General features: G+C 38.8%; 1 protein-coding gene across 7 annotated transcripts in view; it reads right to left on the reverse strand.

Moving 5' to 3' along the window:
* Positions 1-25,762, reverse strand: part of CALD1 (caldesmon 1) — a 167,597-nt gene that overhangs the window by 59,739 nt on the left and 82,096 nt on the right. The window contains exon 1 of one of the 7 annotated variants that reach the window (XM_037836113.1): positions 3,928-4,180. The exons of the other annotated variants lie outside the window; for them this stretch is intronic. Within the exon in view, the coding sequence (XP_037692041.1) occupies positions 3,928-3,989 (62 nt within the window). The 5' untranslated portion in view covers positions 3,990-4,180. Of the gene's footprint in view, positions 1-3,927; positions 4,181-25,762 lie in introns of those variants that run through there. 7 annotated transcript variants of the gene reach the window in all.

Below are 25,762 nucleotides of genomic sequence, written 5' to 3' on the forward strand. Positions count from 1 at the left end.
AAACACCATTATACGTGAAAGTTGGGACCTCAGGCCAGTCCACAACTACCTATTTAAACCCTGGAGCTAGTATTGAGAACTGAAGAGATGTTTCTACGGGAAAACGCATCCTCACAGCTGCAATTAGGAATGCCAGAACATATTAGCCTCCAGATGGCAGAGGAGCACCTCCTTTACCCCTCATTCCTCCTTCTGGACCTGCCTGTGCAAAACCAGTTTTGATGGGCTAAAATGGATGGGAGAAGCAGCATAAAGAAACAAGTCATTTCAGAGATTGATAGGTTAGAGGAGGTAAGGAGAGGGACAGAGGAGGTAAGGTTAGAGGTAAGGAGAGGGAAAGAGACTAGAGCAATGCAAATAGCAACAAGGAGGGAAAAGAAAAGTCTGTGGCCACCCAGGTACCAGCTAGCGTGATTGTGGTCACATAGCCATTCACAGAGAAGGCATGTGCAGAAACTCAGGACCCCCTACATAAAGTCGCAGTATAATCACCACTACATGGGTAATTTGGTAATATCATCTAAAAAATGCCCAATATATACAGAGCACAATTACCTATTTTTTTTGTCCTACTTTATTTTTCATCCATAAACAGGAAGTAGTAATTGCACCCTTGATCAGATAAGAAGTCCAAAATTTCAATCATTTAAAACTATCTTTGAACCCAGAAGTGGGCAAAAATGGCCAGTTAGGGATACAAAACAGCAGTCGCAAAACTTGCATCCCTTTACTTTGTAAGAGAGGAAGCCTCTTAATGTTCCTCTTACTGGATTTTTGATTTTCATTTTGAACACAATTCTAACAAACAGGGCTCCCTGATAATCTTGACTTCAGCAGAATAGAGAGTGGGGATACAGTAATAGAAGTAGATGCATTAAGAGCAATTAAAAGAGCTGGAAGGCATCCAGAAGAAAATAGAAGACATCACATAATAATTGGACCCATTTTTTGATAGGAGTCTTAAATTCTCTGAGGTATTACTGTTTTATAGTACAATAAAACAACTAAGTTCATAATGATGACTCAGCAATTAGGAAGTATTTCAACTGTATTGTAATAGCTATTTTAAATAAGGGGAAAAGTTTCTATTAAAGTTCTGGTTTTTTTTTTTTTGTTGTTGTTGTTGTTGTTTTAAATTCAGCAAGTAGAAAATTGGAATTCCCTGATAACTTTGGATAAACAAGGTATTCCTGTTCTTATTTTTACAAATCTAAACAATTCAATGTATATTTCTTCATTCATTTCTGCAGAATCTTATAAAATTAGGCCAATCATTTATTTGTTTCCCTGTAATGTTTTAAATCTAGTTCCCTCAGAAAACAGGGAGATGAACTAAATAATTTCCTTGGCAATTTAAAAATGTATACACCCTTCCACATTTGTTACAAAATGTAGCCACAGTACAAAACTTTTAATTTTCATCATCAGGACACACAAAAATACACTTCCTTATCAGAAATGCAATTGTTAATGGACCAAAGCTTGACTATCTCATAGGAAACCCAAAATCTCAACTCTAAACTTCATTAGGGCCTTGGGAAAGTGAGAAACATAGCAGTGAAAATGTTAGATTGCAAATAACAGAATCTCTCAGGGATCTTACTAGAAACAAAATAAAACTACCCTGAATAACTGGTTCACACCTGACCCTGAAAATAACATTGCTTTTATATAGGTCTTGGCATTTAGGAATTTTACTGTGCCTCATTTAAAAAAAAAAAAAAAAAAAAAAAAAAACACATAACGCTGCCAATCTTGCTTTGTCGGTGATGAAACTGAGATAAATGATCTGATGGAGATGCAAAGGAATTTAGAATTCATTTTGTTGGGCAACTGTTTTGGCATTCAACCTAAGACTTTTTCCAAAGCAAAAAGGGCAGAGGCTCTATGTATTCAATTGATGCAAATAAAGAGTACAAAAGTAGATGAACTGAGTTTGATTTATTTGATAATGGGAAAGAGAATATTCTTTGAGCATTGTCACCATGCTGGATGTTGAGGGTTCAATGAATACTGTCCTGTTCTTAAGGGATTACCATCTATTGGGAGAAGACGGAGATGTTCACCACTAGCTGTAGTACAAGGCCAATAATAGAAGGATGGACAAAGGATATTGGAGTAGATAGAATGAGAGACTGAAGACTTCTGGAGGAGATGGCATTTGACCAGGGCCTAGAAGGATAGGAATGAAGTCAGAAGCAGAAGAGGGCAAGGGTATTCCTTATGTAGTGAATAGACTGAACAAAGGAATGGAGGTAGCTTAAGCATGATGTATTTGGGGAGCCGTGAGTGACCTAATTTGGCTGGAGCTGGGGTAGGTCAAAATGGGAAGGAGTATTGAAGCCAGATTGTGGAGACCTTTGAATGCCATATGGAGAGTGGGCTGTATCCTCAGTGCAGGGCTGGGGAGCTGGATCAGAAAGGGGAGAGACACTGAGGCCAGGAGACCAAATGGGAGGCAATTACAATAGCCCAGATGAGAGGTAATAACTGTTATAGTTTAGGAAATGGCAGAATGAGTAGAGAAGAGTGAACGAGACACAGAGAAAGTAAAATTGGTAGACCCACAGGTGTGATGGAGTGGAGAAAAACCTCAGGACCAGGAGTTGGGAGAGAGGCATTTCAGCAATTCAGGCTCCGATGCTGACCAGCTGTGTGACACCGGGCAAGCCTCTCACCCCCATGCACTTCAATCTCCTCATCTGATCAGTGGTTTCTGAACTATTCCATGAAAATCTAGGACTCCAAGGAAGTTTTGGTGGAGTGGGTAGGGTGGGGTGGGAAACAGAGTAAGGATGGCCACGGGCTTGAATGGAGAGTAGAATGGGATGCAGGGGTTCTACAACTTCTATTTAACCAGAACATCTCCCTTATGCAATAGAATTCCTTTAAAAACTAAATTTGACAAGAAAAAAGTTTGCTAGCCACTGGACTAGATAACCTCCCAAATCCCTTTAAGCTCTCACCCTCTATTAGTCCATGATTACGCTTACAGAAACTGGTTATCCAAGAGATCTGCCAATATAATGGACATGGACCTTGTTTTTAGGACCCCGTTGAGTTCCTCTGTTTATTTGATTAACTGTTGCACAAATGCTGGAACAACTGGAACAACAAATGTCATGCTGAATCGGTGCCAAAACTCTCAAAAATGGAAAAGATTTACGGAAGGGCCATTTGGCGTTCTAATTCTTCGGTGTTACCTTTTCTCAAGACCCAGTAACTTTTTCAATCCTCATAAACGCCAGTGTGAAAACGGCTTTGGCCTGGGACTACAAAGACTTGGCTCTGTCACTGATTACAGTACGGCTTTGGGTAAGTTGAGTCACTCCTCTGGGTTCCATTTCCTTGTCTTTAGAATGAGGGCATTGCACCAATCGTGGAGGCCCCTTCTAACTTTAACATTCCAGGATTTCATGATCCTAAACCTTGGGGCCTGTTAGCTGAACAATTCCTTGATCAATAGCATATGCTCTCAGTCTGGTTCTGTCATAGTCAAATGGTCAGTATACTAAGGGCTTTGGGCTGTTTACTTTAAGGATTGGGCAATGTGTGGTTTAGCCGAAATCTCAGTTCTGCAAATCGATCATTCTTAGCAGAGGGCTCGGGTCTAAATTAACAGCAGATCTTTAGAAACACAATGCCTAGTGGACTGGTATTTGAAATACAGAAACCCGTGCCTAGATACAACCCACTGCAAATGGTCAACGAACCTCCACAAAAACAGAAACAAGGAGAACCAATGAATCAGAACCACAGAGCTCAGAGAGAAAGTTTCATACAGGTCTGAAATTTAAGATACTGTCTTCCTTTCCCTCCTGCTTTCTCCTCTCCTCTCCCACTTCCACAATTTTTTTGGGCGTTTTGACAACAACAATGCATTGTTTTAAAACCAATTAAAACCGAAGAGGCTAAGCAAGCACTCACTGGGAGAGCGCGGCCAGGCTGCGTCTTCCTTGCCTTCCTTGCGATCCGGATCCAGCGAGCATGTCCGCAGCTGGGAAGGGGCGGGGGTGGCCGCCAGACGTGCCGAGTCCAGACCAGGCATCAGGGCATGGGCTGGGCCCCGGGAAGTGCCATGTTATCTGTGGCTCAAATGGAGCGTGCAGGATGCTCCGGGTTCTTCCTTTGTGTTAACACTTTGGTCTGTCCCTGTGACGAAAGTCTGGGCTTGTCCTCTGCCAAATGTACTCCTCCCCACCCTTTCCCTCTGCATATGATCATCAGAGAGCTGATTGTTATTTTTTTACTGTAATCTCTCTAATAGAAGCCCATCATGTTTAGATTTTTAAAGGGCACATGTTGCTTTGAGATTTCCAGAATGTTGTCACTGGGTGGTAGGTTCCAGGATTCCCAGTAGCTTTCATGATCAGGACTTTATATGCTTAACTACAAATAATTATTCTAAGGTAGGTAACCAGTCCAAGGAAAAGATGCTGATCCCATGTTCTCAGCTTTTTGGAAAATAGCTGATCATGGCATTACATGCATCACAATCTAAGTCTGAAAAGATCCACAGAGATCAGCCCACTGAAAGGTTCATCTGGGTGCAGTTCTCAGGCCTTCATTCTGAGCTGTTTTCAATTAGCATTGGTGTAGGTGGCTTCCAAAGCAAACAGTTCCCACCGAGAAGTCAATCTGAGAAACTCCTCTTATCCCTTTAGACAGGGAAAGAAGTATGACATGAAAATGCAAACCAAATGCAAATAGATGAAGGGCGACGGCTTGCTCCACTCCGTGATGTGCTGGAAGGTACATGGTGTTGCTGACACCACTCCAAGAAATGAGGGCAACAGCCTGCCTGGGAACATGTTGAAACAGTGGGACCCGAATGCACCCATGCCTCTCCGAGCGTGATCTCATCAGCCAAGCCGGGCAGAGGAGACCGGTCAGCAATGGCTTGGAAAGCAACCAAATTCCAGCGTCTGGAGAGGGGGTGGTGTTGATTCTATCTGGAGAGGACACTTTGTCTTGGCTTGAGTAATGAATGCCTTTCTTCATCTCCAATGAGCAATGAACAGACTGGCAGAAGGGCACCAAGCTGCATATGGGATTGGCTTTCTGTCAAGTGAGTAGAACAACTCAGTTCTCCACAATTTAGGGTTAACATTATTTGCTCAAATAGCAGGAGAAGCAATCAGCTTCACAGAGTGAGCTCCCCTTCACAGAATGAAAGAGATCTTTGAGATCTTGTCCTGTTCATGTTACACGCAAGGGCCCTAAAGCACAGAGCACTTAACTCACCCAATGTCATCCCACTGAAATGCAGCAACTATCTCTTGTGCTCAATTTAAAAGTAACTCAGGTTAAATGCTTGCTTCACTTCAACTAATTAGATAATTTTGGTTATTTTTCTGCTTAAAAATATGCTGTCATTGAAGTCATATAGAGTAAGTATAATTTAATGAGCATCACAGTTAATTATCTCCGTATATATATTTAAATATCCCTCTGATTATATATATCATCACTCAACATATATTGACTGTTTAAAGTGCACAAAACACTCATAAAATTAGACATATGTCTGCCTTCACACAAGAGGAACCTAATAAAACACTCAGACTTGTCTTGAGTTTATTACTCCACAGTTAAATAGAAATGCGTATTGAGGCATTTTGCCCTTCTCCTACCAAATTTTGATCACTTAATTTTTTTTCTCTTCAATTACTTATAAAATTCAGTGCTTTGCTGTGGTAGGCAGAAAATGCCCCCACCACCAGATATCCACATCCTAACTCTCAGAACCTGTGAATATACTACCTTACATGGCAAAAAGGGCTCTGCAGATGTGATTACGTTAAGGACATTGAAGTGGGGCCATTATCCTGGATTACCCAGGTAGACTCAACCTAACCACATGGATTCTTAAAATCAGAGAGCCTTTTCCAGCTTTGGATAGAGATATGCCTCCAGAAGAATGGTTAGAGAGATGCAACATTGCTTGCTTTGAAAATGGATGAGGGGGACAACGAGCCAAGGAATGTGGGCAACTTCCAGAAGCCGGAAAAGGCAAAGAAATGGTACTCCCCTGGAGCCTCCAAAGAGGATCACAGCCCTGCCCGTACCTTGATTTTAGCTCAGTGACGCCTGTGTCAGTCTTCTCACCTATAGAACCGTGAGTTAATAAACTGATGTTGTTCTCCACCACCAAGTTGTTGTGATTTGTTACAGCAGCAAAATGAAAATAATTGCTTATGGGATTCATTGGGTGTAAATATCATCTCCTGATTCCCTGCCCTCCACTCCAATTCTGAGGTGGCAAGTGTAGTTTGGGCATATTCAGAACAGGCTCATAAAACGGACTGCCTGGAACAAATTCTGGTGCTTCCAGCCCAGTAGTTACTCAGTGTCTGTCTGTCTATCTGTCTCTCTCTCTCTGTCTCTCTCTCTCTCTCTCTCTCACACACACACACACTCACACATATAGAGGAAAGCAAGAACTTAGTAATTTTCTGTTACTATGCCAACATTCATTCATGTACTAAGAGTACACTAATGGACAGCTGTACAAAAGTTATCCACTGAGCTATTTTCCTACTTGTAAAGATAGGAAAAGGTAAACCACAGTCACATCCACTCAGCTGGGCTCTGTTATTAATGGAATGCATTTGGGAAGTATCTGACTGTCTTCAGTTTGTGACAGTGAAACTAACTGCTGTCATAACCTGTGCTACCAGTAGGCACTGACATGGGAATAGTGGAGAGAGAAGTGAGTCTCGGACCTGGGTCAGTCCCCATGTGGGAACAGAAGGGGCACAAATGCCAACGAAAGGCAGATGAAGAGGCTAGGATGAGTTTAAGAGGCAGGGAGATAATAAGGGAATCGTGAGATCATAGGAGGGCTGAAGGTGGGCAACAGCTTCCTAATAGCCCTCTGAGATCATGCTGGCCGGAGCCAGGGAAGCAAAGTGAGAGGAGTTAGGAAGAACATACCACAGGGTTATTGTGAACAGTGTTCCGTCTTGCAGAGGCCTACGGGTAGAGACGCTGTCACTGATCTTAAGCAGGGGCAGGGGTACTCAGAGTCCAGCTTCCAGAAGGTGTCTGAGAACTGAACTATGTCAGTTCTGAAATTGGCATCAGAACAACCGGGCCAGCCATCCTTCAGCAATTAATAGGTGCCACACCTGTGATGCTGTAGGACTCTTTTACTGGGAAAAGGGAAGCCTGGCCACTCTCAGATTACTCAGAGCATCAAGAAGAACTTAACTTCTGATTACTTGATTATTTAATTTTTCATCAAAGAAATTCTGGGAAGGTTTGAGGTAGGTCAGTGCAATGGAAAGGAGTGATTCCCCACTACAGGGTGGTCCTTTATTAATGATGTTAAAAAACAACTATTTCTTCATGGAGGTAGGGGACTGGAGCAAATGATCTGTTCCAGACTTTATAATATACAATGGTTGTTTAAGAGCAGGTTCTTTCTTAGAGCAATTCCTTAGGGAAAAGTGAGGCATGTGGGAAGTGCTGTGTGCATTGTGCCCTATTGCACTTAAGATGTGCGCACACGCACACACACACACACACACACAAGCACACAGCCATGCAGCCCATACAGAAACCCACTCAAACCCACACACATGCACATGCACACAGCCACTCAGCTCCTTTAGAAACCCACTTAAACCCAAAGGGGGTTTACTCACTTGGCAAGTAACAGTTCAAGTAATTTAAAGTGGATCCTTAAGAAGGTTCTTGGGGATACATTTTCTTACAAAGAAACTCATAAACTCTATACTCTTGGAACTATGCAAAAATTTTGTCTAGACATTTACTCACTAGGAGGTGGACAGGAGTGAAAGTGAAGGGGTTACTGTGTGTCTTCAGGTAGAACCTCTTTCCTTCCTCCCATTGGCCCCTTATATTCCCCCATCCCACCCACCTGATGGCATCCCATCCTCCTATGGCCTTGAACATGTTCACTTAAACTGTATTACTAAATACTAACCTATGATATGCTTTTTAATGGATCCTCCCAAGAACTCTTCTAATGAAATACTCCTCCCTTTGTCCATCTCCCTTCACAGAAATCGCATATTCCTCATTCCCCGGCTTTCAACCCCTCCAGTAACTTTTTTTCCCTTACCTGTCTTTCCCCCTGTCTTTGCAGCTCCCACTGTGTGCAATGCCCTGTCCTCTGCCGAGTCCTTATGGCCTGTACTGACCCCATTCTCTAACTATTCTTTGCCTTTTCTGCCTCATAAGCCTAACATGAGCTTGTGGTGGTGCTACACTCTCTTATCTCCCCTATAATGGTAGCTTTACAGCCTTTTCCTGGCTTGTTGTCTTTTTTTTTGGAACATTTTCTTCTTTTTATTTGAATATTTACTACAAGCAAGCCACCGAGCTAAGTGCTGTGGCAGATTCAAAGATAAGAAGAATGGTCCCAAAGCGAGATAAGACATGTATACAAACACTTTAAACAAGATAGACAATGAGCAGTACTCTGAGAGTAGAGAACGAAAGTCCTCTACTTCAAAAAGCAACATTCTGTGATGGTGGACCCAGCATTTAATCACCCTTATGCTCAGCTGCTTCCATTATTGAACCAGTCTTCTACTTGCTGAAACATAAAGCCCTGTTAGAGCCACAGGTATTAAGTCATCCTTTTAGTCTTGCCTTTTCCAGGCTAAACGGCAATGCCTATTTTCCATCCTTTTAATATCAGCCTGAAATATAACAACTCTTCAAACAGGAAACCAAAATTGGACAGAATAAAGGCTTGACCAAGGCTGAATGTGCCTGGATGAACACCCAGAGCTGCCTGCCATGCTCCTGTTAACACATCCTAATGCCATTCTAGCATTGATACTAGCAGTCTCACAGAGGCCATTCATTCATTTTTGTGCTACATGCAGAGTTTCTCCTCTCTCAGATTTGTTCTTTCGTCTATTTCCTAGCTCTGTAGAGCTATTTTTGTGGTTATTATTGTTTTGCCCTTAATATAGTGAAATTCATACTATTTTCAGGGGCCCATTGTTCAACTTTTTCAGGGTACTCTGTATTATATTTCTCTTGTCTACAGTCTTGACACTTTAAATGGGAAACAGAGAAACACAGAGCCTGCTTTCCAAAAGGGAAAAAGGGATCTTTCAAAGAGCACCTACCTAAATTGGATTACCTGGGCATTCTAATTATTTATTTGGGACAACACAGAGTTCAAGGTTCTAGACTGCACACATTGTGTGTTTATATTCCTGCCTCCATTTACTAGATTGTAAGCTCCTTGAGGAAGAGGATTCTGTCTTAACCATCTTTGTGTCCATTCCCTTGCTCCAGATGGCACGGTGCCTGGCAGGGAGTAGACCCTATAATATGAGTCCCATAAATGAAGTAGCCCACATGGCTTCAGAAAGAGCTAAGTGAATTCATTTCTTTCTGGAATTGGGTTAGAATGTGAGGATAAGGGATGTGTGCAGTGATCTGGTCCCAAGTTTAGCCTAAGCTTGCCTACCATTGGAATCCAGACATATCTGGGCATGCATGACTAGTAGGTAGGTGGGCCCACTTGCCTGATATTTCCTGGAGCTTCCCACATTCACCAGATAGGACTATCTCTTCTCCCTTGTCTAGAATGCTTTTTCATATTCACTTTGCTCACCTGAATTCTACTGGTTCTTTAAGAACCAATGCAGGGTCCCACCTCCATGAAGTCTACCTAGGTTTGACTTTATTTCTCTGCATTTTATCATGTTCACAGAAGGAAGAACCAGAAAATTTGAATCCACTCTTGATTGTCAGCCCCTCCAGCTAAATTGCTCTGAGGCCCCCCATTTCTGTTTAAGCTCTTTTGCAGTAACAACTATACAATTATTTAGTTCTACCCTCTAATAAGCTGGTTTTATTTTTAACCAGCTGGACTCATTTTTTTTCCTAGAGAGAAAAGTTTCTATCAACTTCCCTTGACCCCTAGCTTGAAAATACAGTCTTAAAACAACAAAACAGTGCTTGGAAATAGTAGGACTCTAACAACAATTTCTTGAATGAACAGTACTGATGCACTTCTACAAAACTGGTTTTAGTCTTGGTGAAAATAATATCTACTCTAAAAGATTCTAGAAAAGTAATGTGTATATTAAGGATATGATTTGCATCCATAGGAAACTGATTCTCGACAAAAGGGTTAGACTTCAATTTTAGAATGTAGATTTGTTGTACATAGATTCAATTACCAAACTGTAAAAGAAATTAAGAAACTATCATCGGGACTCTGCAGGGGAAAAGATCAAATCTTCAAAGGGAACATATTAGTTCATAAACCACAGAATTCTCAGCGTGTATCACTCTTGTTTAAAGTATCTAAATATTTCCACAACCATAAATTTATTTGCTGGTATCCACTTTATGCATCTGGATATTAAATTTACAAATGACTTTTATAGCTGGAATGTAATCCAGACTTTTTCCAGTGATACCATATAAAGTCTTAAAAAACATTGATTTCCATTTTTGTTGGAGCAGGGAGGGGAGCCAATCTGCATTTAAACATATTTGCTCCTCTTGTTAGAGAAATAGTCAGTTACATGTTTTGGGTAGTTAGGTTTTAGTGCTTAATATTTGTATTATATACGTAACACCTTGTTAGTACTGTTCTATTTTATAATTGACATATCACACAAATCAGTACATAATTATGATCTGTCTATAGACAGAAATATATGGATGGAAGGATATACACAAATAATCTTATTTATTCATTGTTTATGTGTACATGCTTTCTCTCAACAAATAAATTATGAGATTTTAGCCAGGCAGGGATATTTCCCAACATCTCTTTTGCACCTGATACTGCCTAGAATGGTGTTAGGCATACAGAAGGCACTTAAAATAAACTTGATCATTTGCACTGCAAGTTGAAGAGAACAACAATGAAGTACAGAAGCTGCACCAAGAAGGCTAGTTGGCTGGTCTTCCTATACTCTGGGGTGGTCTTTTTTGGAATATTCATCATGGTACAGGATCTGGAAGCTCTGCTGCACCAGAAACTGGACCTTGGGAGTGCCAAGAGTTGACAGGTCTCAGGAACACTGATGGACTCACAGATTCACAAGAGACTGATGTATAAAGCAGCATGCCAATCAATAAAGATAGAATGGATGTCCTCCCTTTCCAGTTCCTGGAGAGCTCTCACTTTCCAACCAGAGTATTCCTGTTCCTCATCCCAGTGTCAGGAAGCTGTATTGTCACCAGGGACTGTTTCTGTGAGTGTGGAGAGCAAAGGGAGGCAAAATCATCACGAGGACTAGTTTACCCAAGCCAAAGGGAGACATCAGAAAGCATCTCTGCCAGTAGAAAGAACACTTCTCACGTCACGGATTTGAATAAACTCTGAGATTAAATGTCTTTCTCACCTAAATATTGCTGGATGCCCAGTGCCAACCTTGGTATTGGACTTGGCATTCATGCCGATCTCTTGTGCCATTCCATTTTTTCTTTAGACTTGCTAATATTATAGATTACTGCAAGTTAGACTTCACTTGCTTAAATCAGGGGACCTAATGCAATTTGACCTTTATGTGTTGAATTTATTAAACTGCAGCTGCTCATAGAGTCAGAAGCTAGAATCCAGGTTACCGGTGGCCAGAGTGGGGGTAGGGGATAGGGAGTTAAAACTTAATGGGTACAGAGGGGTGGGTATATGGGAACTCTGTATATTCTGCATGATTTTTCTGTAAGCATACAATTTCTCTAATAAAAAATATTATGTAAAAAATCCCAAAAGCAATCTCAGAAGTTTTTAATTTTAAGACTGTATGACAATAAGAAAGAAAATAAAATAGATGATACTTACACAAAAAGTAGCAGACAGTCACTTCAAATTTGAAAGCCAATGATCTGAAATATAAATTCAGCTTTCTAAAATATAACACAAAGTAGAGAGAGCTAGTGTAATCTGAGACTCTCCTAGGTATTGTAGAATTCAGAGTCTTTCTAGGATAACTTCAAATTACCTTTCCTTCTGACCCTTTCCTATTTCCCACAAGGAGAATTCTTTGTTAAAAGATACAATTGTGAGGTTAATCTATTGTGCTTCCAGGTCCATGTGTTCTGGATGTTCCAGTTCACTAGCTATTTTAATTACAGAGTTTAGGTTAACAAATTAGCCAAAGGATATGCTTTTATAATTAAGAAGTCAATGCCTAGTGTAGTACACATGGTACCAGAGTCAATGTTTACTGAATTCATCTGAATCTTAATTTAGAGTTTTGACTAATAAGTATTTATAAATACTCCTTTTTAAACAGTGAACAGTACTTTTCAAGGTGCATGAACTATCCTCAAAAACAAACAAACAAAAATGTCCACTCAACTGAAAATAAAATTAATCCTTATATCTTGATTTAAAAGACAAGGTTCTAATGTATTGCTTTATTATTCTTTTTTTCCCTTGGTCCACCCTTACATCCCAATGCTAGAAAAAAATCCACAAGTTAGAGTCTAAACTTAAGACCAAAATGCATGTTAAACACACTCTATTTCAGACAGTGTATTGATAAATACTAGCCTGAGGTTGGCCCTACCTCTCACCCATTTCTGCCCATCCTCCTTGGATTAACTGAGGAACTTTACTCCTCCTGACCACAAACTTAGAAATTTTTTTCTGCTTTATTATTATATTTTATTTTAAAAACATATTATTTATTATAAACTTTCTGCAAGTTACAAAAAATTACTCCTAGAAGAAGTTAGAAAAGCAGAGAAAACAGTGACGGAATGAAGAGAACACATTCATTAGAGGATGTTTACTGTTGGACTCCAGAGAGTTTAGTTTGAACCCTGTAATTTGATGATTATCTGGTCTTAGCATGCAGATGTTAATTGCAAGTAATTCTAAGGGCTTGAGCACTAGAGAAAATAGGCAACAAAAGGGAATTGACTCTTTTTCCATATTAATATCATTGCCTCCATATTGCAACACAAATGGTCAAAATTATATGATTTAAAAGTCCGAAAATCCTTAATCATCAGAGAAATGCATAAGATGAGTCTCTTAAAATCTCTGGAGGAAAAATTTCAATAGCTCAGTGGTTCAGCAGGGGAGTGACAGAAACCCAGGAGAGGTATTCATGGCATCAGAACTCAGAAAGCACTTCAGAGATCAATAATAGCTCTACTTCCCCCTAAAGAGTCTAGAAAATCTAGCGGCGTTCTGCCTTGATACACAGTAAGAGTTGAAATATTCACTCATTCATTCATTCATTCAATATTGTATGCTAGTCATTGGAGAAATTAAAGTGAGTAAGATCTAGCTTCTGATCTCAAGAAGCTTTCAATTTGATAGAGAAAACAGACGCATAAACAACCATAACACAGTAAAATATGTGATAATAATTAGCATTCATAAACGATGCCATGAGAAAGTCCAGGTAGAAAATCAGCCTCTTTGGGGGCATCTGGGGAGGTTTTTCCCAGAGGGTGACCGCTGACCTGGGCCTTCGAGGTGAGTAAGAGTTCACCAGGTGCAAGAGGATCAGGAAGGAAAAGACACAATGGTGTGCAAGAGCATGGAATCTCTTTAAGCTCAAAGACCTCTGCCAACTTAGACGCAAAGCCAGACAAGTAAGTGACCAACAGCAGGTTCCCTTGGTAAACATGGTACAGTTTGATTCCAACTGGGATAAAGCCATCATTTTAAATCTTTCAAATTTTCTCCTTAATTCACAACTACAGAGAAAGTGAAGATGAAATGACTTTTCTTCTTCTATTCTGGAATTGAGGTCCTAAGCACTTTACAGGGGTGACAGACTCTTGGGAGAAAACACTTTATAGCATTTTCTTCTGTGATTTTTAAAAGCCTAGAATGCCTGAGGGCCAGTCAGCTAGCATAAGGTAACAAGCAGAGTGAGAAGTGTGGAAATTACTTCGAAACACAGTATATGATCAAAATGAAACCTGGAACTCTATTTATACTTAAATAGAAGTAAATTCAATTTAAATTAATGATACACACACCTCAACATTTCTAATAATAGGTATATCACCCCTTACGCTTTCAATGGCATTTTTCCCTATCTCATTTAGTTTTCTCTTCCACCCCGAGAAGTAGTAGCTCCATTTTGCAGATGATAAAGCCCAGATCTGCTGACTCTTCATCCAGTGTCTTTACTTTTACCCTTGACTAAAAGGTACCTTATTTTGCTTGGGTTGGAGGAAGCTGTGAGGGTTTGCACTTACAGATTGAATGTCACACACAGCACAAAGGAGAGGAAAATGCACCAGGTTTAGAGTAAAATGATAAGGTTTCCAGATTTAACCCTGCCACTGACTATGTGCTCTTGGGTATGTTGTTTTCTGAGCCTGAGTCTAATGATTTAGATCTCCAAACCCCTTTCAGAGAATGTAGGACAGAAAGTCTGATTGCATAACTCAATAGGTCAACAAGATCTGTCTCACAGCAATAATTCTGCGCTTCAGGCATAGTTCTCATGGAGAACTGACCCCTTTCTGAAGGGAATGCCTCCCTCTGCCATAGCCCTGACAAGTGTCACAATGAGACAAAATTTATATCCATGTGCTATGATGTAAGTAAGACACTTAGGAATTTGGGACTGAGAATTTCTATCCTGCCTCAACCTTGAGTTTTATGAAAATTTTAATTCTGTTCAGTTCAAAAACCATTGAGCATCAGTAGCACTGATTCACTGTGGATATCCAGGATACACCATAAGGATGCTTGTTTAGAGAAAATACATTTTTGGGGGGTGCTTGGCTTTCAGGGCTAAATGAGAAGCATTACAGGCTCTTAAAAGGGAGTAGCAGGAAGGAAGGGGATAAGATGACAACTGTTTCTACATGAGAATTTTATCCAAGGCCACTTAACAGCAGTTCCCTTCTCATCTTCACAAAGAAGAAAAAACAATGACAGAATATTAGATCTCCAAAATGGGCCCCCACTAAAAAACAATAAAGATTTACACAAGAATTCTGATTAGATAAACAGAAGGACTATCTGAGGAAGGAGTGGGCAGAGGTATACATCCACTGTACTTGCCAGTAGTGCCTTGGGAAAGATATAGTGTAATTATACTTGATGATGCCTCTTGTCTTTGAACCAGCACAATAACCCATCAGCTCATCCTGCTTTGTCTGTTGGTTCACTTCCTGCTCAGTTATTTTCCATGTTAGTCTCCTGAGTTCCCCAGAGAAAGCCTGCCAATACTATAAGGTTTTCTCTGGGAATCAAAAAACGGATTGACTGCTTATTCTAAGCAGACACATTAGAGCAACTAACTCCAGAAATAAAGGACTCTTTCATGACCTCGTTGCTGGTGCTGGCTCTGGGAGTTATCTAGCTTCCATTTGGAAAGCCCCATGAAGTATGCAAAACTCCCCTAGGACAATAAGACCCAGCCTAGCCTTAGAAAAATAAAAAACACGTCTTGAGCAATATTCTGGAACCTACTGGTTAGATTCCTAAATGGTACCGGAAAATGGAAGTCAGTGAAGATGTGATATGGATAGTTGGTCACCCACAATGGAAAACATGCACGTCGGAAGAATTTCCTATTCCAAACAACGTGCAGTTTAAAATACACTCTTTGGAGACTCTCCCCAATGTACAAGCTTATAGCTGCTATTTATAGTGGCCAGTGTGTACTTTACCAAGATTTTTATTCCAACAAAGGAACTGTATGTGATGTAGGGAGTTATTAAAATGGAAAATAAACTTTCACATTTTAACTTAGTCGACTGGTATTAATCTTAGTTGTAATGCCAGATATCACTAATCTAGACTAAGTGGAAGGAAGGCCAGTATAAATTACAAAATGCTTTAATAGAAATTTAGTTTTGAGAAATGTTCAAGTATATCCAGTCACTTCCACCAGCCTAACAAAACATTAGAGGTTTCTTTAAAAATTAGTAAATAAAAATGATTTATAATTCACAAGTTAATCTTTTTATTATAACTGAATGTTCCTAAACTGCTTTAAAAAGTTGTACTCTCACATGTTTAAAAACTAAACCTTGGAATGCAGCTCACATAGTTAACATGTTAATAAAACTCTTTATTTACAAATAGTTCAGCTACATTTTTTTATAGTCCCTGAATAAATGATTAAAGTTCAAAAATAGAGGAATTTGAATGATGAAAATTTGACAGATTAAAGATTGATTTTCGAACTGCTGATGGTCATTGCTTATTAGATTGCAAACTAGTAAGAAGAACTGATTTTATTCACAAAATATGTACATTATTCCTCTTCAACCTCGTTAACAAATAAGAGAGAATCTACTTATGCATCCACTACATCATTCCAATATTTCATGCCTCATGCATGCCCAGTGGCATTTTCTTGTAATACTGTTGAGGACTTTGGGGATGATATAGTTCAAGAACTTTCCTAGACTTCTTCAAAGCAATTGAGACAGATTTTCCTTGACTATAACTCCTGTCTGCCATTTCCATATGGCCAAATGACAGCTGCAAATGCAAGTCTTTCTCACCTGGTTGGACAGTGAGAAAACCAAAGTGCAGACAAGCTATAATGAACACTTTTTTTACAGCTTTCATGACATTTTGATTTGATTTTGATGAGAAGTTTCATTTCACTGGTATTCAAATATTGGTCTAAATAGATGCAGAAGATGACTTTAGCTTTTGGAAAATGGAAACATTTTTAAATGAACTTGTCTACTCTTCTTCTGCTAGGGAAGCGTGTTTTCATGATGTTAAGAGGAATGGTGGAAAAGTGAAAAACTCCAATACCAAATGTTGGGGATGACTGGAGCAATATGAGTGTAAATCCACACAGCTACTTTGGAAAGTAATTTGGCACTGGCTAGTCAAGTCAAGTATTTGTATAACCATCAAATCAGCAGATCTTCCCCTAAGTATATACCCTAGAGAAACTCTTGCACAGGATCACCAGAAGACATATTTTTAAAATATCCATAATAACATGTTTGGCATAGCAAAAAAAACAGGAAATAACCCAGACACCCATTGAGAGCAGAACGAATAAATAAGATATGCTTTATTCATATAGTGGAATGCTATAAGGAATGAGATAAAGATAACACTCATCAAAGTGGATGAATCTCAAAAACAATGCTGAATGAAAAAACAAGTCACAAATGTAATGATTCCATTTATATAAAGTTCATAACAGGCAACAGTGAACTCTATGTTGTAAGGTAATTCACACATATGTGGTAAAATAACATAGAAAACGGGAAAGATTAATACAAAATTCTAAACAGTAGTTATTCCTTGGGGGGATATGATTGGGAATGGGGCATAAGGGGCTTCGAAGTATTGATAATACTCTATTTCTTAACCTAGAGAGAGTAAACAGTGATTACTGTATTATCATTATTTAAAATATACTGTTAAATCACTTATTATAAAAGGCTGACTCAGGAAAGGGGAAAGTTCTGACGGAGTCGAAAGCAACAGGTTTTACCCAGTCTGCCATTATGAGGCCTTGAGGAACTTCTCAGCTGCTTTCTCTCTTTGTGGTCTCCCTTAATTTCTTTCTATTTAAAACATCAGTTATTTCAAAAACAGTGATGAACTTGACCCCCTGAAGCCCAGTATAAAGGTAACATATTTGAAGTTTGTGGTTCAACTTATCCAGAGAATAAATTTTGCAGAATGGTTTTCCTCTGATTCTCTTTAATATTACATGTATACATACTTAGAGGTCTCAAAAAATGACCTGAGATACAGTGGCATCTCACTTCTAGGAAAAAAGAGCAAAAAGAGGTAAAAGGATTTGCAAGTTTCTAGCTCAGAGAATGGAATGTCACTAGCACAGCTCGGTGACATCCTACCAATACAGTAAGGATTTTTCTGTGGTGCTAGTCTCCCTTTACTCTGTTCAAACAGTAAAAGTAAAGGAATTGAAACGGAAGTAATAAGAGTTTATGTCTGAGGAAAGCTCTGACAAAGTCAAAGAGTCACAGAAGTCTCTACCCAAGATGGTCTTGCAGAACAGGTCAGAATCCAGAGAGCTGGCAGTTTGGGACAGCTTCATTATGGGTTTGTCTGAAAGTCTGAGTCTGTTTTACCGGACCTGCTTGATAGTTTTTAATGTCAAGTGATTCTAGTCCTGGTTTGGGTTTCCTGCCTATAGGATTTCACCGTGGTTTTCATTTTAATTAGTAAGTGTGGTCTCCTCAGTTTGCCACAGTCCCCCTCACTCCCTATTGCCTTAGGCTAAACCACAGTCCACATTTACATTGCCTGTGCAGTCTCTGCGGGCATTTGAGTTTGCAAAACCCAGCCCAGAGCCTTCTCCTGGTCCCTTTGGCCTCCATACTTCCTTTTCTAACTTCATCATCTCTACCTTTTCATCCTGAGTACATAAAACTACCTCAGAATCCACATTTGTCAAACAATTACCTTTCTTTTCTTGAAAGCCAGCTTCCTTTGGGCCCTATCCCCATATAAACCAGAAATAAGAAGTATTTTCCAATTCTCATTCATTGAATATTTTCCGAGTGCCTAATAAATGCCAGACCTGCATATACAATATTAAAAAAGGTACAGTCTGTGCTCATAAGGAACTTTCCTTCAAGTAGGGGAAAATCAATTACAGCAATAAGTAATCAATGATAGCACAATGGATAGAGGTGTGCACAGGCCATGGACAAAAGAATAGCATCAAGGTCAGAGGTCAGGGAAGGCTTCTTGAAGGAAATGACAAAATCAGTCAAATCAGCTGTTTAGGATCCTGACTCAAACATTTAATTGTTGAACTTTTACTTTCACAATGGTATTATGAAATCATTTCACATTACCAATCTAAGAACGAATGGAGACTTTTTTTTTTAATTGCGTTAGCTGGCTAATTAATGTAACCAATCAAATCAGTGAAGAAAGTCATTTGTAGTTACTGTTCTTCCTGAATGAGTCAGCTGTTTGACAAAATTGTTTGGGTTTTTCAGGGGCAGATAGAAATGGCCGATGCCTGCTGACAAGCATGTTTCTTATTGAATCGGGAGCAATTTGTAGTACCGCACACTGCTCCACGGTTCCAAGCTTATATAGCATAAACACTCCTCTGGTACCAGATTTAGAAAGGTAACCTTCTCACCCTCTCGGGTGATAGGGACCCTTATGTAACACCTTTACCTAAGAGTTCGGAGAGGATCTCTGGAATGCTGTGGACCCTACAGCCCCTAAAAACTTCTCCTAAATTCATATTACCTCATTCAGAATTTTATTTTTAAATAAAAGAATTATTCAGGATACTAGTTACCTCTTTGGGTGGAGAGGTAAGGGGATGAGATTGGAGAGGGATCTGCAGGAAGATTCAACAGTATTGAAAACATTCTAGTTCTTAAGCTGAGTGGTGGGTCTATGGGGTTTGCGTTACAATGATTGATAAAATCTCTATACATTATACAATATTATTTTGCATGTATCAATTTTAATAATCAAAATTTAGAATAAATTATTTAAAAATATAATGTAAAAATTAGGCAGGCAAGTTTTTTTGTTATTAGTACAATATTTATATATATCAGTGATGAGAGGTTTTTAGTTGTTGCTCAAAGAGAGTTGAAAACCATAAATTGTATAAGATAAAAAAAGAAATTACAGCTTCCCAAGGCAAAACAACTTTAAAATATATTATTATTTGAATAGTAAATGTATGTATTATGTTGAAATTAAGACTTTAATACGTAAGACCCCAGAACATCCTGTATTTTATCTTGATTTAAAATCCGTAAGTAAAACGAAAAAAAAACTTTTAAAAATAAGGAGGTAGAGTTTCTTTTCAGCATGGGGACCTTCATACCCACAATTTTCTCATCACTTTCAAGGTGGCTGTTAAAACAAACTTGAAACAGAGTACAGACAGACACTATGCCATCTGAAGACATGATGACTGTGCCATGGGTCTCAGTGACTTAGAAATCCCAGAAGGTAGCTGCCGAGAAGGCCAGTTTCCTGGGATATGACCCCGAAAAGGCCTTTCATCACAGCTCTTTCCTTGGTATTTCCTCAGCCAATGGAAAAATAGCAACATCCATTAACATTTATGGAACACTTATGTTTTAGAAATTCTATCAAATGCTTTATATGTGTTGATTCATTTAATCTGTGCGAAACCTTATGAGGAAGGACTATTATGATGGCCGTTTTCCAGATGAGGAGATGTGCTCAGGGGTGATAAAGAGTTACTCTTGCTCACCCAGGCAGGATTTGAACCTAAGTCTGTGGGATTCTAGGTCCTGCCCTCTGGAAGTCACCAGATCTGTGTCCCATTCCAAATCTTCCTCATCCTCCCCAAAGATAGTAGCAATAAAGGTGAAATGCAAATTCCTCCTTAAGGAATAAATAAGTTTCTCTCTCTCCCATATTTAGAGAGAAAATCTTTTGATGCGTTAGCATTGCTAAAGCAAAACTGGTGACGGTGGAGAAACCCTGCATAATCACTTAGTTTCATAATTAAACTTTGGTTAAAGAGATGTTGCCGAGGCGACATATACCAAATAAAAGCCCTCCAAAATTGATTGAAAATAGAGTTCTATTTGCAAATCATCACAGCTTCGTTTCCTTCTTGACTTTGGTGACAACGCTGATTACCTGTTCCTAACAATTAACTGTTATAATCTGCCTGTCCACCTACCATCCTTTTTTCCCTTCATTTTACTCACCATGAAGTAATCTGACCTAATCTCCTTTTATTTAGAAATATTATCCATAAACTGTGTTTATATTTAAAAAGCACTCTAATACATTACATTGTAGTATACACTAAATCCCCAAAAGTAAGCTCTGTTTTCCTCATCGATAGCCATAGCATTTTCTACAGAGAGAGAAGTCAAGGGGGCTTTGTTTATCCACAGTTACGAGCCTCTGCCTCAGTTTAGCTGGGTCATCCTGAGGAGGCCAGCATCCCCAGACCTAAGTTTCCTCATCTATAAAATGAAGCTTTTTGAATTCATGAGTCCAGGGATTAGGGGTCTGGAGTCCATGAGCCCCCAGGAGATCTCCAGCGAGAGACCCATGAGTCCGCTGAAAGTTTAAGTGCCAAGTTGTGGGGGTGCGTCCATGCATTTTTCTTGGAGGAGAGTCCATAACTTTCATGAGAGACTCAAAGCAGTGTGGTCCCCAAATGAAAAAGAAACATTCCACTGCAGAAGATTATCCACAAGGTCAGTGACAGCTTTAAGCTTTTATGAGCGATGTGACTAAGTCCCCATCCTAACAGTGAATACAGTCTTATTGAGAAAAACCCAGGAAACAGTGAAAAACAGTTATGCCAACAGCTTTCTTTGGCTTGAGGGGGAAGACTTTATCTTCTCTATTTCTATTTTTCTGTGAAATGGGAATAACACAGGAGAGTTTTTGAGGGCAAACAAAATAATGATATGTCTACGTATGTAAGCAATGGACCTGAATAAGTAAAAAAACAGTTTAATCAGGCCCAACGGCCTTCATTTCGTCTGTTATCACATAACTGCTTTAAATGATTGTTCCCCACCTTGAGGAGTTATTTTGGCTTTGTAGAGATGATGGACTTTCAGCCAAGATAACCCATTGAGACATGAAAAAAATCCGTGATCAATTTGTTATATTGGAAAGCATTTGAAATTTAGGGCAGGCAGAACTGGGTTGCACTCCCTACCTATATGCTATTGGATATGTTATCTAAACTTTCAGGTTTCTCACCTGTAAAATGGGGATAATAATATCCAGGTCATAGGGTTGTTTTGACAATCAAATGAGATAATGTATATAAAGTACATTACCTGGTGCCCGGCATGTGATTGGTGCTAAACGGTTATTTCTTTCTCTTCCTAATATAACAGATGAAAAATTTGACTGTTTTTTTCCACTTGAGGACTATTTTTGCTAAATTGGCTGAACTTTTAAAATGAAATTCTGTGTGATGTTACAATTACTGTACTGGAAATAAGGGATGTATCATCAATGAATCAGAAAATTGACCACATGTCTATGATGTTCGATTTTGAAATTGTCAAACAGCAATTATATTTGTGTGGTAATTTAAATGTGGAAAAAATATTTAATTCTTTCTCAACCTCAATAGAAACAGTTCAGCAAGTGTCAAGATCAGTATATGAACTTTGCAGTAAGAATGCAGCAAACCGTAATGACTGAATTGACAGTTGCATATAATTCAAATACACATACTCAGTAAAATATTATTTTGTACCAAAGGTTTACCAAAACATTAATATGATTTTAATAATAATACCTAATATTTGCTGAGCATATAGTGTGTGTCAGTCATTGTGTTAATTTCTCTACATGGGTCATCTAACTTATTCTTTACAACAACTCTGTGAGACAGACATAACTATCCCTATTTTTACAGATAAAGAAATAGAAGCAACAGATGTTTAAGTAATTTCAAAAGGCATCCAACAAGTAAGTGTCACAGCCAGCATTTAACACAGGTCAGTCAGACTGTCACACACACATAACTACCACACCACTGTGCCTTTCCCCAGGTGCCTGAAAATTGATAAATGTCACCTATGAAGTCTATAAGGAAAATTATTTTGATCTGTAGGTGTATCAACATATATATGCTACATTTCTTTCAAGCTAAAAATGAAGTTATGGGCCAGCATGTAAGGCCCTTAAGATTCCAATTTTCACAATTTCTTTGCATCAAACGTTTAGGTGTAGTCATTGAATGGGTGTCACTCTGGGTAGATCCTGGGCTCCTGATGTGCCACTATTCTCCATAAAGTGGTATACTTTTTGGACCAGAGGAATTGTTAGCTTAAGGCATGCTATCTTTAGCTATGAATTGGTAGGGGTAATAATGTCTACTTAGAGAAAACAAGAGGGAAGGATTGAGAGAGGGAATATATGAATGTATACATGTATTTTTATTCTTCATGTGTCTGGACACAAATAAATGATCCCTTAGGTGGGAATTATTTACCTCTTCTTGCCCATGTCCCTACATTTAAATTGGACAGAGTCTAAGCAATAGCAAATAGATATAAAAACCTTTCAGATATATTTTTAAATCCATTTCAAAACAATTACTTGAAACAAAATCTAATTTAAAAATAAAAAATTTCATTAACAAATCTCATATTTTTGCCCCTCCCCACTCCCAGAATGATCAATTTTCTGAGAGAACTGAGGGAAGTTTTAAGCAAATATAGCTACTCTAATGATTTAGGCCATTTCAGAGGAACATTTTATTTAACTTCCTAAGGGAAAATGATTTCCTGATTACAAAATCATAAAACATTCCAAGAGCTTTTTTTTTAGTTTAAAATTACAAGGTCATGATGCCAAACATTTCGAATAAAAGTGTTTGTGTGTGTGTGTTTTGTATAATCATCAATTAGCTGCTCTATTAAATCATGTAAAAACAAGTTTTGGTATTATGCAGCTCTGGGAGGGGACTCCAGAGACCCAAAGGATTTTTAAAAATTGCTTGTTTTCCTAGTGTAGTAAAAATATTTACTTTCAATTGTCTAATCATCAAGATATTTCAGAGGCCCATAAAAATGTATGAACAGTGACAACAGCAAGAGTGTCTCCATCCCCTTTATTTATGTCTATGAGCCTCTGAATCTGATAACATGAATCTACAATAGGGGCCTTTCTTCTGATCAGAAAGCGGAACTGGGCGTGTAAAGCATGTGCTGGGAACGAACCGTGTTCCCATCTCAGAAAGTGAGAGCACTGTTTGTTGTGAAAGCATGCCCAACACTGGACACAGTATGTCTGCCTGGAGATTTCTCCATGGATAAAACATTGCTGCAGGTATCTCAGAAGATACACCAGAGCTCAAAATCCTTTTGGCCAAATTTAAAAGAATAGCCCAATTCGATTTGGTATTAACCCTTCCGTCTGAAACAACCTAATCCTCCCTCAGATTTTCTTACCAATCACACCCACTCAAAACTCTTCATCTTACCTAGGGTTCTTATGTTTTTGTTTTTGTTTTTAAATTCTAGGTTTTATTTTATTTTTGATGTATAATATTTCCTTTCTGTGATTAGTTAAATTATCATAATTTTTTTCACAGTTACATGGTAAGAAAATGATCACTCTTCGTATTACTCTCAAAAGTCCAGTTTTCTGGATTTTTGTTTTGTTTCTCTCCAGATGGTGAGTGCAGCTGGGGTTTGGACGAGAGTTCCCCCTGCAGGATCTCCTGGTGGTCTGGGATGCCTTGTTTGCTGATGGCCTCAGCCTGAGTTACGTAGGTTATCTCTTCATAGCTATGTTACTCTACATCCGAGATGCTTGTGACTGTTAATGATTACCTAGGGTTCTTTTATCCTCTGAGAAATGCAGAAAAGCCTTCATATTTTTTATTTTGTTTTGTGTCATGGTAAATATAAAATGTATCTTCAATTCTTTGTGTGTTGTACAGAATAGAATTGGATAACAATAATAATTAACAATGACCTTCATTGAATGCTTACTAGGTGATTAACACTGTGTTAATACTTTGACATACTATCCTTTTGTATCCCCCACAATACCCCTATGATTTAGATACTGTTATTTCCCGCATTTTACAGAAGAGAAACTGAGGGTTAGGAAAACTGAATGACTGACAAAGTCACATAGCTAGTAAGTGACAGAGCTGAGATTTGACACCTCAGCTGCCAAATACCAAAGCCGATACCCTTAACTGCTATGCTATACTGCCTCTCTCCATATGGCTCTTGCTCTTCTTTCATTTATATAGAGCACAAATATTCTGTCCAGGCATACCTATTGCTGGTGATCAGTCCATCTTTGCCAGATACACAAAAAAGGCCTAGCATTTTTCTGCATTTGTTGAGTTGGAAGAGAGGTGGATTTGATCCGTTTGAAAATATATCTTTTTTTCCCTACCAGAAGCATGTATTCCCAGATGATACAAAAACACATGCATACATAATCCAGGGTAGACATATAAGAGTACGGGTGAGAGGAGATTTGGGTACAAATGAATCAAGCGTTAATAAAGATGCACATGGACCAAGGGCAAATACATTAAGACACCCAGAAAATACAGGGACAGAGGCAGAGTGAGAGGGATTGAAATTAAAGGGAGACAGAATACATCTATTTAATTTTTTGTTCTAAAATTTTCATGAGACAGGTGGAGGAAAATAAACAGCAAAACTAAATTCTTATTTCCTTATTTGTCCAAATAGGTAACTGATTAAGAAATACAGTTTAATTTTAGATGTGTACAAATAGAGTGTTTTCCTTAGAAACAACGCATCTGGGAGTTCTATTGATTATCTGCTCATTCCATTCTGCCTATTTGTTTTCTTTCCCATTTAGTCAAGATTGCTCTAAAGTTACTAATCCACTGGAATATGAGCATCATGACTAACTACTGGGGCACTCTCTTTACTGGTGACTATCGTTCTCTGTGTCTTAGCACTTTCTAGGCCTTCAACATACATATTTTTTGATGACTGAATGAAGTACCTCCTTTGTACTGAATTTAAGTAGCTCACCTCAAGAGTAGGAAAGCCAAATGAAGGACAAGGACAAGGTGAATCACATAGAAGTTGTACAGGCTAAAGAGTAGAAGGAAGGTTGTTTTCAATTAGCTAGGTTCACAGTCTAGGTTATTGCAAACCTTGATAATTTGAAATGAACTGAACTACAACCCCAGAGTGAGGTATGTGTACAACAGGGTCAGAATGAGGTATTTATATGACAGGTACAACAGGCAGCTGTGATGTGGTAAGGAAATTCCAGTCCCAAACACATGAAAGCCAGCAGGACACAAAGCATGCAGTTTAACTTTTAATATTTTTTAGAAGATCTAATTCTGAGGAATAACATGTGCAA

The sequence above is a fragment of the Choloepus didactylus genome, chromosome 5 (genome assembly GCF_015220235.1).
Source record: "Choloepus didactylus isolate mChoDid1 chromosome 5, mChoDid1.pri, whole genome shotgun sequence".
Taxonomy (NCBI): Eukaryota; Metazoa; Chordata; class Mammalia; order Pilosa; family Megalonychidae; genus Choloepus; species Choloepus didactylus.